The sequence below is a fragment of the Haliaeetus albicilla genome, chromosome 8 (genome assembly GCF_947461875.1).
Source record: "Haliaeetus albicilla chromosome 8, bHalAlb1.1, whole genome shotgun sequence".
Lineage (NCBI taxonomy): Eukaryota > Metazoa > Chordata > Aves > Accipitriformes > Accipitridae > Haliaeetus > Haliaeetus albicilla.
Genome location: NC_091490.1, coordinates 7,916,271 through 7,934,783, shown reverse-complemented (window position 1 = coordinate 7,934,783; position 18,513 = coordinate 7,916,271). Strand labels below are relative to the sequence as shown.

The window sequence follows — 18,513 nt, the reverse complement described above, 5'->3', positions numbered from 1 at the left end:
TTTGTGAAGGAACAACTGTAACCTCCTTGTTTATTCTGGGGAAAGAACATGATAATTCGTCATACTTTCATCCACAAAAAAACATCCAAGCAAGCCATAAATCAAAGCCAGAAGGTTATAAAAAATAAAGACATTTAGGAACTGTTTATTAAATTACTCAGTTACTTTTCTATTTCTTAATGATGATGAATGTGCTGCTTCATAGATTACCATTAACTTCCAAGACTGGGTACTGTCTAACAATTTTCACTACTAAATTGGGATTATACTGTAAATGTTAAATTGAAACTTTACCATATTCCTGAACCCACACAACAAAACAGACTGCAAGGATTCTTCTAAGCATCTAAATTAAAAGGATCCTGCCAGATCTACTCTACTACTCTACTGCAAGCGATTGATGAGAACCACAGAAGGAAAATAACATACAAAGTAATTAACATTACAGACAATCCAAATTATAATTATGATATTCTTATACAGAAAAAAAATAGTTAAGTATTTTCTAATTACGTACATATTTTATTTAAAATATAGTCAATTCTATGCTTCCGATTAATAGGCACTTTCTCTGTGAGGACTATTCATTCTTTAGTCATATCAATTTCAGGGGGAAAATTCCAAAAGATCCAGTGAATGCAGACATGGCATCCATTACAATTAAACAGCCAGCATATGTAAACTTCACAACTTGTTTTCATATCACAATAACAGCATGCGGTAATGAACTTTCTGTTCAGAATTCTAAGACCTGGAAAGGGAAAAAAATAAATACTCCCAGATACTAATTACTCAAATGCTTAATACTCAGCCTCTTCAAAAATCTGGAGATCAGCCAAAAAGTGTCATCAATGGTTTCACTTTGTACCAGAACACTATTTACCAGCATTCTTAATTTCTATCTGTGCAGACAGACTGTGCTTGGTACTTCTCAATGAAATAGCTAAATATAACAGCAGTGCTAATTAGATAATACATAAGTGTTTGAGTATTTTGATTATAACCTAGAAGTCTTTATTAAATTCAGCTAAGGAACATCAACCACATCTGCTACAGCCATCACAGAACTGAAGGTGGTCGTGTTCACAAGGGATGATGCAGAACCTCAACATGTTAGTGGCTACACAGGTGTCACATCTCAAATGTGACTTCAGCAGTGCAGCCTAGTAACTTGTCAGTATAGACCTGCTTCTGCCTAAACTAATATCCAGTGGCTTATCTATACAATGAAGCACAGTTACTTGTCTTGAAGTGAGAATACAAGGTCTTGACCAACCGTACTGCTTAGGCAAACAAAGCATTACTGGCAGTAGGTGGAAGGACGGATGCTGAGTTCCTCTGTACGGGATCTGCGTGCGAGGGCACAGTTACAACACAGGGCACTTCATCTTCTGTCTTTGTCTCTCTCCCCTTTCCCCCCCTCAAGCCTCACCCTAAAACTTTCACATCCTTTTAATGTAGAAATATATTCCATTTTGACAAGCTCACTGTCATTACTTATGAAGAAGCAGGCATTTCTCATCGCTACGCTGAAATGACTTAAAACAATGAACCAATTAAGAAAAAAGTTTTAGCTTAAATACTGTGAACAAAAGCAGCAGAAAAGCAACCTCTCTCTCTCCTCCTTCTCATATTGGGTCTTGCTGTTCTATACCACCAAAAATCAACAGAAACATCAGGGACAAAAATTCATCCTACCGAAATAAAAATCAAAAACCAGTGACCTCACAGGGGAAAAAAGTTTCACCTCAAACATACATGTGTAAAACTAATATCCAAAAAGTCACCTGTACTTATATAAATAAAATCACAATGCTTCCATGTAAAAACTGTAACTAAAACATCACCTACAACTGATCTCAGATTATTTTTTTTAACACACACATATTTGAAGGTTGCTCATTCCACTTGGCAATAGCAGTAACTACCAGTGGAAGTTTAGAAGTTCAGCCAATATAGCAGAGAGAAATGCAATACATTTCAGAAATTTTAGTAAATTATTCTGGCTTGGTTCTCATTTTACAAACTCAGTAATGTTAAGGTTGTTACAAAATCCAAAATAAAAATTGAGAACAAACTGTGAATCTATTTATATCAAATTATAATTATGTTTTTATTTTCTAGGATAATTTTCAAGACTTCATTCTATCAGTTGATGATATATACCCAAAAATAGATAAATTAAGCCTTTAATATAATTAAAGTTTTACTTGCATAAACTTGTTAAAAAAAAGAATTATTTAAAACTCATACAATTACTTTGTTTGAACTTCAATGAGCAGAACAGATATAATTTGTGGCATTAAAATTATTCAGGCACAATAAAAGCTAAAAATATGTCCTTGCAGAATGGTGAAATGAGGTTTCCACAGACTACGTATGCCCTGTTTCCCACAATCAAACTGTCACAGCATGAAAACATTCTCCTGCATGTGGAGGTTTTGATACTCATTTCCCTGGTGAAAGTGTGCAAAAGGATCTGAAAGAGTTATTGACAATTCATACAGTATCCCATATTTCATTAGATAGTACAAGCAGAGAACATATCTTAACTCTGAAGGGAGACGAAGCAACAATGTTTTAAATGACTATTGACTCCACTAAATTTCCTGATAATGTCAGAAGACTGTAGTCTGTCAGGTTCATAAGAGACTCAAGATGATACAGGAATCCAATTATGCGAAGTCTATTTAGTTGTCCTGTTTGCTAAGCCAAAGGTTAACGAGAACTGCACTGAAAAAACCTCCTGTGGTATTACAAAGTATTTCTTATGCTGCATAACATGTAAATGCAAAAGTATTTTAATCAAGTCTTTTTTTAACTCTTTAATTGCAACAGAGTACTATACAATACAGCAAATTAAAAACTCATGACGGAAAAAGTGATTTTAAAAACTTGCCACTGAACTAAAGACATCATGAATAATTACTGAAGTAATTATTACTGAATATTTCTAATTTACAAAGGAAAAAAATGTTTAGATCACAGAACCATAGGCAGTCATTGCTAACATTAAATCTTTATAAATAGTAAGCTGTGGCCTCTAATTTTAGACAGAAATTAATTATATTTTTGTTGGTAACACATTCAAATCTGTTTACACAGCTGACGAGTCTCAGCTCCACCAGACTCGAGCAGTGAGCTTTGAGGGCTCTCCTGCTTTGGAGCAGATGACTCAACATTCACCAATTTCATTAAAGATGAAAAGGGGAAAAATTCACCTGCAACAATGTCACTTGTAAAAACAGACTTAAAACAGATTTATGAGTTTTACATATGTGAAGTATCCTATTCAAAAGAAGGGGGGGGGGGAATACAGGAAAACATAACAGCTGTGGGAAAACGGATTAGAAGTGTTGAGTTTCCAATTCTTTCTTGGGCTAATGTAAACTAATAAAATGTTAAAATGGATCCACATTTCAAAGACTGTAATTACCACATGACACCATGCTGTTATTTCAGATCTTACATCTATCATCTCAGATATGCTCTTGAATATATGGATGTAGATTTACCCACCTCTCTCAAACTTAACTACTGTTTCTGCAAACACTACCACAGCCATATTTTACAAGTATATTAGAAAATCAGATAGTCTTTGCTTTTTTTTTTTTGACTAGCATAAATCCTTTACCCAGAGCAAAAAAAGCACCATTCTTATCATACAAACAGCCATTCTCCCTTTACAACAAGAGAGTAGAAATGGACAGAAAAGTAATGCATTGAAGATAATGGTAATATGTAGAGAAAGCAAATCCCAAGTCAATTTTCACTTTGTAGAATACTCAGGTTCAACCCCTAGTTTAAATGAATGATTTCATAAAAATAGAAATACTTAATTTTTCTACATTTTTCTCAGGTCACAAAATCTACATACAACATGATTACATAATTATTTCAGCCTTTTAGGATTTTTTTTGTTTTGCTGGTTGTTTTGTTTCTTTTTTTTTTTTTTTTTTTAAGTAAAGGTGGACCTCACTAGCTGGCATTGGGAACATACTACCAGAAGAAAATTATCTGAGCAAAACTGAAGGACATGCTGTAAAACACACTGTAGGGACAACCATGCAAGGAAGCAAGTCTAATATTTCATGGAACTCTGCAGTTAAGTCCCACAATTTCATGAGTTTGTAGGCAATTCACAGTTAGCTGATTCTGTCACTGAGGGTTCATGCTGATCTCAGCTAAAATTTCCCTCCATTTCTAAATAATGGCAATTCTAAAACCTGCAACATACGTTTGAAAATTGAATACATATTGTATTGAATACATATTGTACTGTATACATCTTATTTACTATTTCAAATTGTAATCTTGCAAATATCCATAAATTCTTACTGGTCCAGCAAGAACCAAAGTAGATACTTTAAAAGCAAGTGAAGGTCTCTACTGATTTCAACAGGAATAACTCCTGCTTAAAGCTAGACCCAGGCTTAAACATACCGGTGAACTAACTAACATACACTACTGAGTAAAATATTTGCATGTGCACTCAGAATACATGTAAAAACCCAGACTTTCTTCCTGAAGTTCAATCACTGCAATAGACTTCTTCAACTTCCAAAACGTTGGGCAGTTTTGCTTCATTCTTGGAACATGTCTCCTTCTCATCTAAAACATGCACTGAATTTGATACATAGGAATAATTTCCATGTGCTTCAGTAATCCAATACTTTAGTATTTGTACCTTTCAAGATAAAGCTCTGAAGTATGTGTAATGTTTAGTTACTGCATATGAGACAGTAAAAGCTGTTGGGTGATTCCAATCAAAAATCGAAGTAAAATCAGCTATTTGTAGGAAGAAATGAAATGAGAACCAAAGCTACTTACCGAGTCGTCTGTGGCTGAAGGAGGCCAGCCTTCCCATAACTGGTGACGGACAGGGATACTAGTTAGGTCATACACGTTCCGCTTTACCTAGTAAAAAAATAAAAATAAAAAAAATCAGAACTTACTCTAACAAAAGCAATACAAGCAAATCACATTATTTTAATCATAATCCCAAGCTTTTTATTTTGACTTTTTTTCTAATTTTTGTAGAACAGGTTCCTCCAACACTCAAAGATTCAGATCTGTTCCATAGGTTTACACACAGTACTGCCAAAAGCAATTGCACAAACTATGTTTAAAAAAATAATTTTTAAAAAATCTATCAATTATAATTCATAATGATTCATTATTACTTCAGCATCATAAATGTGTAAAACAATTCATAACACAAAATTTCACCGTAAAAAAGTATTACATAAATCTGAACAAACTGAAGGGAAGCAGAAAGTAACAACAAAAATTCTGTTACAGGTTTTGCTAGATAGTGTATTCTGTTTCACCTGAAAATTTTAGGTTCATGCTACATCTAATGCAGTAATAAATGCAAGTAGTTTTGCATGAAGTTTCTTAAATGGAATCCAAAACTAAAAGCAAGCATATTAAACATGAAAATATGAATAAGCAACCACATTTCCAATTAAGACAACACATTTCAAACATTTATTAACAAAATGCAAATAAACTAATTTTTACATCAACTCTTTTCTCATGCTATTAAAATACAAGTCGCTACCATTAATCATCTCACATGATGGTTGTCCAGAGGAAGGGAGGGGGAAAAGAAGAGTTGAAAGTTTTGAATACAGAATAATACTGCAAAATACAAGAGTTACAAAACTCTTTCCATAAACACATTAACACAGATAAAAAAGCTGGCATGTTTTATCAGAGATTTTGTGATAAGCAATTATTTAAATCACAAAAAGATGTATTTTTATACTTGGGATAGAGAGTGATATCTCAAATTCTGAATAATATCTTACGCCTGAATGTAAAGACTGCACAAGCAACCAGGACATGTAAATATTGCCCAGCTGGACCAGAACTGTGAACAATAAAACGCTTACAGCAAGCAATGTTGGCTTTTGGTGTGTCTTCCATAAAACTGGTACATGGGAATAAAAGTCCTCCCATATCTTCACAGCTCTATGTTAGTTTCCAAGTACTGATCTCAACAACCTATATTACATCCAGAAAAACATTCTCAAATAGGTAAAAGTAAGGTTTGATACATTTTACTAATATTTCACATGACCATTCGCTAGACAGAATAACTGAGAAAGTCAGAAGTTTTGTGTCCCATTCCCAACTTTAAGAGGGCTGTACAGTCTAACACTAACAGACACAAGAACCAAGTGTTTGACACATTAAACCAAAAGATATTAAGGCAGATGGATAAGATTTGACGTAAAGCAAATTCCAAGACTACTCCAAAACCTGTCCTCTGATGCCTCCTTTAGCTTTTCATTTGTTCATTTGTCAACTGGAAAGAAACAATTGTATTCTAACTTCTGCTATAAGTATTACTAAAAATTCTGTGAACTGAAAAAAATTATATATATTGTCAGCAGAAAATATCTTTGAACCAGCACCTTGCTTGCAGTCTAGCACACTCACCCTAAGTTAACAACTTCCTCTGAACAGAAAAATGGTTTAAAAAAAAAAAAGCTGAAATTTGTCAAAATGAGAAATACTAACATAAACCATATATTTAAAGGTTTTCTATTCAAGAAATGAATGAAAGGTAATTCTAAACTACCATTCTTTGGGAGATAATGCAATAAAACAAAGTGATCCACTCTACAGACTTTTATATAATTTGACCCTACGTATTTGTCCTGGTTTCAGCTGGGATGTAGTTAACTGTCTTCCTAGTAGCTGGTACAGTGCTATGTTTTGAGTTCAGTATGTGAAGAATGTTGATAACACTGATGTTTTTAGTTGTTGCTCAGTAGTGTTTAGACTATAGTCAAGGATTTTTCAGCTTCTCATGCCCAGCCAGGGCACCTGACCCAAACTGGCCAACAGTGTATTCCATACCATGGGACGTCCCATCTAGTTTAGGAACTGGGAAGTGGGGGGGCAGGGATTCGCTGCTCGGGGACTGGCTGGGTGTCGGTCGACGGGTGGTGAGCAATTGCCCTGCGCATCATTTGTACATTCCAATCCTTTTATTACTACTGTTGTCATTTTATTAGTGTTACCATTATCATTATTAGTTTCTTCTTTTCTGTTCTATTAAACCGTTCTTATCTCAACCCAGGAGTTTTACTTCTTTTCCTGATTTTCTCCCCCATCCCACTGGATGGGGGGGAGAGTGAGTGAGCGGCTGCGTGGTGCTTAGTTGCTGGCTGGGGTTAAACCACGACGCTATTAATCACTACTTGCCATAGCTTCATCACAGAAGCATAACTGAGTTTTGAATACACGGTAAGGTAATATGGTAACATAAACATATGGAACATGCATATGTTCCCTCAAAATTTGTCATTTATTTTTAGTACAGAATGTATATGCAACATCTGGCAGTAGGTATTAATTTTAAAACGTGTTTGCATAATGACATAGCACCAAAGCTCTTTTTCTCTGGATCATCTTTAGAGAGAAGTGCTGCATAGACCCTTTCAAATTTTGCACATAGTTCAAGCACATTAATATGTGAATGAAGGATACATGTGCAGACATTACACAGTAAAAGAACAGTTCTAATCATTGTAAATATCCTAAGGGGGGGTTAAGGGAGGGAGCAGGGATTTCCACACATGCGCTTGCTCAGAAATGTTGATTTGGGCAACGTTCTTCAAAAGACTCTTCATGGCATTGCTACATGAGTTTGCCAACAAATAAATACTACTGAGAAAATTCAGGACATATAGAGAGCAAACATGAAGTACAGTGCTCTTATTGAATTTCCAGTTCTCCAATCCTCCATTCAATTATCATTGCTTGTTCTCATTACTTGTAATAGTAGTAGTAGTAGTAGTATCATTATTTCATACTAATAAAGTGCCCCTTAGTAAAAACAGTGAAGAACTGCTTCACATTGGACAAATTTAATATATTGGCATAGGAATATGAATTATTAGTGTTAACTAGGCTATGCAGATAATTTCAATACTATCAGTTTAAAGCTTCACAAATATAAATATTCTGCACAGATGAGTGGAAAACAATGGCTTCAATTTATTATCCAACAGCAAGATACATTACTTCCAACTCTGGTTCTACAGCTCACTAAAGGATGAAAGTCAGGCCATGTGGGTTCCTCATCTGGACATTTCAGTATCATAACATATATCTGGGTTGGATTTTCAGCTCAGCTTTAGATTCATTGTATGTTTTAGAATCATTAAGATCTCTCTCCTTTTTCGTAAAACTGGTAAATTACATGTACACCCAATAACCTTTATGTTAATATTGGTTTTGTTCAGGAGTTTTTGCAGGGAGATTGATCTGGTAACTTCGTTTCAAATAAAAAAAAAAATACAACTATATTTTAATTAAAAAAACTAAACCAAGAACACTTTTGTTTTAGACACACAATATTGAAGTATTTATTAGCAATTAAAGTGGACTTCATATTAGTGCTTCCTCATATTCAAGCATGCTGGCATGCTTTAAAAAATATAAATACACCTTATATATGGTATATTCTTATATACATGTGCACGTGTATACACACATGCACCTGTGAAAAATGGAATTATGGAAGACCAAACTCTATAGAAGTTGGTATATGATCTCATTCCTACTGTTCAAAACAAACAGCCTTTCTTCACTGCTTCTTAACAAGAAGGTAGCCTGCTGTGCAGTATTCGTTTCGCAGTAGTATCAAGGTAAAGAGATGTCATTACTCCGTACTGACCCCACAACGGCCCATCAAAATGTAACAATACTGATCTGTGATCACAAGAACACGGTTCTTGCAATTTTAGTTTTCTTCATTAAAAACCAGGACAAACTGTCCTCATGAGATAACTGTTCTGCAATTACATATCAAAAAAGTCTTATTAATGTTATTTTCAAAATACAAAACTCTATTTTGAAATAAAAGGTGAAACTTATTTACAGAAACGTGGGATCAATGCAACTACGTAATATTGTTTTCAAAAAGCTTTCAGAAGTAAAAATAAATAACTCAGAAGTCACATTCCTCAAATTCCGTTTTAATTCCAAAGTACAACAGAAAGGCATTATGAAAAAAACAGTATTTCCCTTCTTTCATTAACTCATCTGTAACTCCACTGAATTCAATAACATTCCTCTGCTATTCTAAGCTTGAAAGGCATGCTCGGAGTAAAGTGTTTTGTTGGTATAAAGCACAATGCCAGACTGATGTGCTGGACAAAAGTGATCAAAGTTGAAGTAATTTTAGCCAACGCACAAGTATTCTGCTGCATTATTCTACCAGAATGACATCTGTTGAGCAACTCGTCGCAGAATAAACTAGTTGTTATAGACAGGCCTGGTCGGGTAGGGGACCATGTAAGACTTATTAGAGTAATGTTTGATTAAACAAACTGCTTGAGTTAAGATCATAACTGGATTTGGAATTCATGCCAAAGTAGTCCTCTTTCAAACAACAAGCCACAATCAATTATTTAAGATAAAATAAGCTTGCGTTTAAATAACTATTTAATTTTAGGTTTGTTTGATAATTAGAATAGTATTAAGTGAGCAGACAGCAAAAGTTTTAGAGACTAGGAATATTTACCAATCGAGAACAGAAGCCCCTGTTTCTTCATTAGCTGACTTCATTTCAGTTTAAAGTTAAAAATTCCATAAGGAGGAAAAAGTTCTGAAGATTTGTATAAAGCAGAACTATAAACTGCTTCTTTACTAGGCCAGTGAAATAAAAACCTACAGCCATATTCCTCATGCAACTGAAAACAGTTAGCATAGTAAATGGATGAAGCCTGTCTTAAGGCTTTTATTTATAAATTCACACGATATTGATAGGAGGACTGAAATCTTTATAGATTTGTGTAAAGCAAACTAACTCCTAGTGCCATCCGCTGAGCTACATTTATTGGCAAACTTTTTGGTCCCCCACCTTTGATCAGTTTGAAATACTAATTGGTGGCATTGTCTTTGTGCAGCCCAGAATTTCTTTTCACAATGTTCAGATGCCATGGTGACTGGCACATTACTATGGCAGCCACCCTTCAGATTATAATCTCCAGAATATACGATCATTTGAAAACAAATTAAAGGCACATCTATTTGGTTCCACAACTCAGCTGTGAACAGTATCAATACAACCATTTAAACAAAAAAAAAAAAACAAAACCCCATGATATTTCAGATACAATTTTACTTGGAAAGTTACGTGTAATTCCTGCAGAATGCCCTGCTTTGCACGTATACAGTGATGCTGGAAAAGTATATGAAGTTTTACCTTAGGCTTATTTTCACTGGTGTTAGAAGGGAGTTAAAATACATAACAACTTCTAGTATTTTAAGAAAACCCATATGTCAAAGTAGCCAACACACTGAGAAAACTTCCCAGATATAGGCAGAGTCTTACTTTCTTATCTTTCACTGTTTTTTTTAAGCAGATGAGTACGTTGCTTTAATAGGAAGGTTAAACACTAAAGATACACTTTGTAGATATGAAGTTAATCCAACATTCAAAGCCCTTCCACATCCGTATTAGTAAGGATAAAATGAAGTAAAAATGTATCACAGGGCAAGAAGTCTGTACCAGGCAATGGGATGATGATGACCCTGTGGTGGTTTCACTTTCCAGGAATAAGTAGCTATTTTCTTATTTCTGAATTAGAAAAATCTGAAATCTACCATTAAAAAAAAAAAATCTAGCACCTACCAAATTGCTAAAAAAATTAACTATTATGCTGAATCATCAAAGAACTGTCGTGCCTGAATCTGTATCTTTGAATCACAACAAATCACAACAAAGTTTAACAGTAGTTTCCCTCAGGCTGTTTTCCGCTTATGCAGGTACAAAGTTAATTGAAATAATGTAGATAATGAACTTTTGTTAGTCTTATTATTAAATATAATTTATGCAAAGCTGTAAATTGGCTGAGATGCTAAAGACTGTTCCAGGCACATAGGCAGCATGAAAGACAGTGCAAAAATGAGTGCATGAAAGGCAGACAAAAGGAGCAATAAAGTCAGAGGACTGTGAGGAATGTGGAATGTGAGTTGGGGGACACGGGGAAATGAGATCAGATGCAGACAGAACAAGGTTGCATGGGGCACTGATAGTAAAGTGAGAATCTTGACTTTGACATTGTAACAGAGAAGAAGCCAAGACAAGGAAGCCAAATTTTCAGGGGAGAGCAACGATATGGATAAGGCAATGACAGAAAGAAATACAAAGTAAGCAAAAGCATTTTGGTGAAGAAAGATGGAAAGAAAGGAAACAAAAATCAGCTGAAGCAATAGCCTTCAAGATTATAGAGGAAAGCCTTTAACATCTCCACCAGACAAAATTCCAATGACAGATAGCAAAGAGCGTTGGGAATCTAGCAGTAATACACGGGAAGCAGGGACTCTAAGCATAGTGGAGCATCAAAGGTGATAAAGTGGTGAACTGAAAGGATAATGACGTTATCAATAGTTATGAACACAAAGATGGGTCAGATAAAAGGGTAATTTCAGTTAACTACAGACTAACAAGAACTACTAAAAATATAGAGATGTAAAACTAGAGAGAAAGAATTTCTGAATCGGCATCTCTGCCACAATCTATTGCAATAGATTTGGTCTATAGTAATAGTAAAGACACAGGACAGAAATGGAAGAAGTCAGGAAAGAAAATGAAAAACAAAAATAAGTGATCCATATTTAAAATTTTCCCATAGCAGAGAAAAAGTATTTTGCATTTTATGAGGAAAAGGCTACCAGCAGTCAATGAGAAACTGAATTTCTTAACTTTTAAAAGTGACACGTGCAGTAATTTTTAGCCAGCAACACACAAGTAGGATATATTCATATATAGCACGTAATGTACTGTATGAACAACGACTAACATTGGCACCCAAACCAGAACTTTCAGGTCACTTTATGCAAGATTCATTTGAGGGGAATGGTATAAGTCTGCTCCACTCACAATTTTGATTGCCTTTTTGTATCTCTAATACACAATATAATAGAGTATATTAAAACATAAAGAATGAAGGTTATTTAAATCAGCAAATTTTAATTTTAGTGTAAGCTTTACTTTCAAAACAATAACACAATTCTAAAGACATCAAATGACAACTGACCTCTCCTTCTAGCAGCTGACTGAAGTTTAAATCATGGAATGTTTTCAATTAATGAATTAAGATGTCAGAATTGGGCTATTTTTAAATAATGGCATCTGCTTCTCAAGAATTTCATACCACTGAAACTCTCCAAGGAAGATTCACTATGCTAAAATAACTATTTATATTTGCACATATACTCAATTCACTCTGTTGTAATCTAAATGAAAAAAAAAAAAAAAAAAAAAACTTCCAACCTAAATACTTAAAAATCTATGCGGAATGCAAAAGAACGTCTCTCCTGCCCAAGCTTGCCAGACAAAAGTCAGTTGTGATTCAGCACTTTTATGAAATACACAAGAACTCAAATGTGTTTTACTACAATACATTCTCTAAATAATTTTTATTTCACAGCTCTTTCTTTAAATTACTATTTTTGCTTTTAATACCTCTAAAAAGATTCTAGTCTGCATTTATTAAGTTTTCTCGTTCAACAGGCTAAAGCTTTGAAACCTCTTTTCTTGTTTAATGCAGAATAAAAATGCATTAAATTCTAACATAATTGGTTTTAATTCAATGTCTGAAATACATTACTTGCTTATTCTATCATGACAAGTAAAACTGAAACAAATAAAAGCACTGAAACTTGTATACCTTCTGAAAATAGCATTCTCTTCTAATTAGGACTGTTTAATTTTCAAATTAAAAAACAATATGCAATTTCAAACCTTCCTAAAGGACCCCAAGAGAACCTGAATGTCCACTGTACGTCAGCCACATACAAAGCAGAATTCATCAGCAAGTTACAACACAAAAAGATAAGTAGAAAATTTTCTGCTAAGTTTTCATGTACCACTTGCCTGCAATTAAACACATTTTATGTACAGAAAAGCCACTAATGCATCCAACTTTCACTTCAGAGTGTACGAAACAGTGATTGTACCAAAATAAACCCAGTTTAAACTACTGTTAAAAATGGGTTGTATTGTACTGTAGCACTCAGTAAATATCGTGCCAATATCTTCATTACAAAGCTTGCTGAATTCATTATGTAACCATTCAAATTAACTTAGGTCTGGAAAATAATGTATGATTTGTGACATTTTGCTGATAAGAGTTCAAACAAAGAAGATTAAGTCACATTAAACACTAAGCAAAAACCAGCAAATACATTTTTTGATGTTTCCCATTCTTTAATTTCAATATCTAGAAAAGAGATTGAAATACATGAATTTTGCCTCTCATCGTTGGAAAGGTGGAGTAAGAGCTTCATATACCTAGGGATTATTAACATAAATAATTCACACTATTTCCAATTTGAGTGATGAGGCAAGAAGAAACAGGTAACTACTAAGAAAGATTAAGTGGCTGAATAAGTAAATGCAAAGTTTATTAATTATTTTGCTATTATGTATTTTAAAATGGAGGATGGAGGAAAACATGCAGGAGAAAGAATCTGTAAACAGATAATAAACTTAACAGAGAGATGATTCACCATAACATTTTAGCAAAACCCACCTCATTTAGGAAAATAAGATACTAGGTATGAGGACAGCCTCACCAGTACCACTTCCAGAAAGGCATATGGATTCTTTACTCCCCAACTAAGCACTTATAGCCTCATTCCGCCATATTTATACCCATCATAGTGAGCCATCAAACAAAATCCAAAACAAAAATGTTAATTCTATTTCACTGATGTAAATTCTTGAGGACTACAGATAGTCCTAATTACTTACATGAAATACTATTGGCAAACTTTAAATGTCCTAAATTAAAAAAATAAAGTGTTTTTTTCCTAAGCTAGTTGGCTACATTCTGTCTACTTGTTCTACAGTTGAGAGAAAGGCACCCTCAGAGACACTACCTACTCACTTTATAGCCTCATTGAGCAATTATATTTCTGAGCTGTAACACTTATTCGAATAATTTAGAAATTTTTCTCAATTAGAAATTGTTATCAGAAGCCCATCCACTTCAGGAATCACCAGATGATTTAAAAATTCATTAAATGTAATGACATTTAAAATTCATTACATTTTGTAAATGCTTGTAAAGAAGCGTTTGACAGTTTCCTTTCAGCAATAGAAATAACATTGTGAATAAATTACTTTCATAGATTTCACAGTTATTAATACTTTGTTATCCTCTATTTCATTCATTGGACCTCATATTTTAAACGTCTTTTACACCAACCCTTCTTGGATGTCATTTGACCTTTTTTAATGGGTTGGTGCCAAGTTAGTATCTTAACACCACAACCTACAATAAAATGGTCCACTGGGTAATACTAGTATATTTTTGTGCTTAAAACCTGCAAATTTTGAAACAGAAAATAAAAGCAAGGCTTCAACTAAACTTTACTGAATCTTTTGACATGTGAACTTCTGATTGCCTCATATCTATACCTACAATATAATCTGAAAAGATGGATGTTCCAAGCACATGAAATGTTCCCCCAAAGATTTAGCAAGATATTTTCCCTGCCTCAGCCTCCTGCCCAGACAACATTTGAGGTTTGAGAACTAATTTGAGCTTTCTTCAAGCTACGAGATACTACTTTTTGCCACTGCTCTGGATCTGGCCTTTTCCCAGGCTGCAGCAAGTGGCAAATGTTAAGTATATTCACTATATCATATTATTCGCTATATTCAAATTCTATATACAACTCTTTCACTGTCTTTAAAATGTTGGTTTACTTCGCAATGCCTCAGTTTTCTACCAACATACATGCACATTTTAATTTGTGGGATAAAGAAATCTCTTTGCTGATCTCCATCTTTAAATACCTAACATTAGCTGTCCTTCTAGAAGAGAGTTATTGCTAAATGCAAGTTACAATCTTCTGAACTTGATGCAGAAGTTACTGATTGCTGCTATATGGCCTGCACTGTGCAAAGGTTCAGCCTACATAATTATTATTATTCATTGCTTGTAGTGCCTAGGAGACCTAATTGTGATAATCCCCTCTGAACTTAAAACCGTATGACCCTTTGAATTTTTTAATAGAAGGTTAAAAGAAGAAACAAATTCCTGTAGAAGAAGAAGGGAAAACACATTCTTAAGAAATTGAGGCAAGAGACACGAGTATTTTTTAAAAGAGAGAGAGAGAGAAATCATTTTGGCAGCACACAAGCATGAGGTTGAAATAGGGTATGAAAGAATTAGAGTGTGAGCTAGCTGTGACATTAGAGATTGAAAGGAAGATGTGATTAGGGTTAAAAGAGATCAAACAACAAAGACTTACTGCCAAAACAATTTTACAAACTTGTTTGAAAATGCCTTAAAGACTTCTACTAACAAAATAAAACTGATGATAATACTTGAAGTTTTTTGTTTGTTTGTTCTACATATAGTGCACTGACACAGAAAAGATACATTTTGAAGTCCTAGTTTGTTTTTCCATTCAGTAGGAATGGTCATTTGAGAAAATATACTTATTAGTAACCTAAATGAAAAAGCACTGCTCTGTGGAAACTTTTAACTGACCTTTATGTACAGTATGAAAGACAACAGGCAACTACTACTAAGTCATCTATTATCAGATCACTATCAAGAGGTAACTACTCTTTTGACAAAGCACTCAAATATAAAGGGTAAATACAGTTTCTAATATTGTTCCCCCAAGGAAGGATATTTGTTTGCTGTAAAAAACAGGAAAATTACCAAAACAGATTGTTAATGCTACTGTCCCAATTCCAGCTGCTTTTATGTCCTAAAATGTTGATAAATTGCCAAACATCAGGTATTTTATTGCCATTAAAAATTAACATTTTAAGACCACCTTAAAAATAGTGGGACAAACTCTGGAGGCCAATACTCAGGCAAGATCCTGCATCTGGCAGGAAAAATGAGACCTTAGTTTCACTATAGAAAATGTTACTTTTAGTTACCACCTTCCAGAAGATTTCAGAGTGCTTCACAAAGCATGGTACGTTGCAGCAGTGTACAAGGCTGTAATAGAGCTGAAACTAGACAGATATAATAAAGAAGCTGAATTAGGATATCTCTAGGAAGAAACCATGAAACACTGATAAGAAAAACACTGCAAATAAGAAAAGCATAATTCTTAAGATCAGTTCTATGATCTTTGGACTTAACAAAAGCCATATGAAAACCAGTAGTTGAAACAGCTGGTCTGCTAAATGCAACAGAAGACTGCACCAGGGTAACAGTTTGTATCTGGGCTAACCTGATGAAAGAGATCATCGGGAGTCAAGGGACAAGTAATTTCATATGTATTGCATACTTAGCAGACTTAATAGATAATCCTAATAATTTATCTCGGTGATTAAATCAGTAACTTGGGGAAAAATACACCTTGACACTTACTGATTATGAAGTTAAGGACATGACTGAGAGCAGTAACTTTGATCCAAGCTATTTAAAATTGGTATGAAAACACAAATTAACCTACTAAATACACTTTCTGTGCATCCCAACATCTCTCAGACTCACGAGAAGCTACTGTCACTACTGGTAATGGTAAAATATGAACAAAGGCTGGGAAGTAAGAAAAAAATCTACACGCCAGTTACTTAGGTTGATCCCAGCTTGTCCATATCACGTGTGCATGTATTCAGACTACTGCACAAACAAGTGTAATTTTGCAGCTCCTGTCTTTCAATCTGTTCCACTTGTCAGGAATCAGTGTGTGAACTCTTCAGCAAAAGTCTGTATTGTACTTTCCTCTATCTTGTATTGGCTGCGTTGTTTCCTTTTTAAGGAACTAGTTGTCTTAATGAGTTACAGCATAGTGAATATTTTGGATATAGTCAGGTTCCCACTCATAAGGACCTTAAAGATTATTTCTAGGGTTTGAATTATCACTCAAAGTGAAAGAGCTGGTTGATGTGATTCTTGTAGTGGAAAGCAGATTTGTTACATTTTCATGGCTGTCAAGTTCTGAACAAAAGAAAAATTTAGACAAGTTTATTTGAAGACAAACACCCTCATCTTCATTTCAAAAGAAACTGGCTTGCAACAGCCTAAGCATGATAAATACACATATTGGTCTTTCATCACTTCCCTACTTGTGCATTTTCATGCATTTCAAAAGTAATCAGTCATATCAATTAATGGTAAAATAAATGGTCATTTTAGGAACTAATAAGATGAATGGAAGTTAGATGGCCAATTCTTGCTGCATTTAATTACAGTAAAAGCACCATTCGTACTCATACTGGGGAAAAAAGAAAAAGAAAACAAAACAAAACACTTTCCCTCTTCCAAATTTCTTTTATCTTTGTTCCAATTAGAGACTAAATCCTACTGCCCCCCTTGAATCCCACATTATGATACCAAGACATATGCTTCTTAACACATTTCATTGACTAACAGTATCTTCCTCCACTCCTACCCAAACATGTTTCAGAATAAAAACTGATTCAGTTTCAGTCTTAGAAAATGCATAAACCACATGTGCTTCAGAAACAATCCTTATCTTAACTGGTAAGCCTACTGATTTTAGTTTAAGGAACAGAACATCACAAAATCAGTATTTTGTCATGTGTTCTTTACTTGTCTCTAGACTATCGATAAAATCCTCTTTTATTAGACAGCATATTTTATTGCTACTATAGACAATATAAAATCTATTCAAATTTTTGTAAATGGTCAATAATTTAAAATATTTGCAAATTTAGACATTATATGAAAAAAGTAGTTCAATCTGTGAATTTTGTGCAGCAAAGTACCACAGTTGTGCAGAGAGTTGTGCAATACTTTCATGTAGAGAAATCCTCCAATATCTCTGACTTCAATGTTTTACTTCTGTCTTTCCACCACTTTCACACTTAAAGATCACAGCAAGCCTGCTGCTCAGTGGAGAGAGATGGGTAAGCTCTCTCTGCAGCCTTTTTATTCCCATTGCCAGCCAGCAAGATGCATCTAAAATGGAAGATGACCACAGATCTAAAAGGTCTTGAGCATTATATTAATTTCACCAATACTGTACTGTTGCAACAAGACAAAGCTATTAGTGTGACTTGCATTGCACCTTCCAGTGCACCTTGTGATCACATTTGTAACCCAAAGGAAAAACTATGCGCAAAGTGCATTTCCTCTAAAGTCTTGCTGGTATCTTCACCACACAAAAGAGAACATGGGTTACTCAGAAACCCATCAATAACTTAACTGTTGACTTGTTTGGTTCACCTAGGTTGTTGGTATCAGGTAGTTGGCAGACTCTTACATGTGAGAACTAAGTATGAACTCAACACTAAAGTAAACTGATATCTATCTTTCTCAGTCACTGTAAGTATGAATTTAATAAATTATTTTACATGGCTGAGTTTGAATAGATATTCTATTAACGTTATTCTGAATTCAAGTTAAATTATGAAGCGAGGTTTACTGAGCTGTTAGTCAACTTTCTACTAAAAAAAACATTTCTTGGTACTTCCCCCAATTTCATTTTCATGTCTACCAAATCACCATTTCTTTGGAGGTTTTTCTTTACATCAACAAT

General features: G+C 34.2%; 1 protein-coding gene across 2 annotated transcripts in view; it reads right to left on the bottom strand.

Moving 5' to 3' along the window:
* The window catches only part of FAF1 (Fas associated factor 1), a 177,194-nt gene that overhangs the window by 80,479 nt on the left and 78,202 nt on the right, over nucleotides 1–18,513 (bottom strand). For both annotated transcript variants that reach the window (XM_069788767.1, XM_069788766.1), the window contains exon 8: nucleotides 4,831–4,917. In XM_069788767.1, the coding sequence (XP_069644868.1) occupies nucleotides 4,831–4,917 (87 nt within the window). The remainder of the gene's footprint in view (nucleotides 1–4,830; nucleotides 4,918–18,513) is intronic.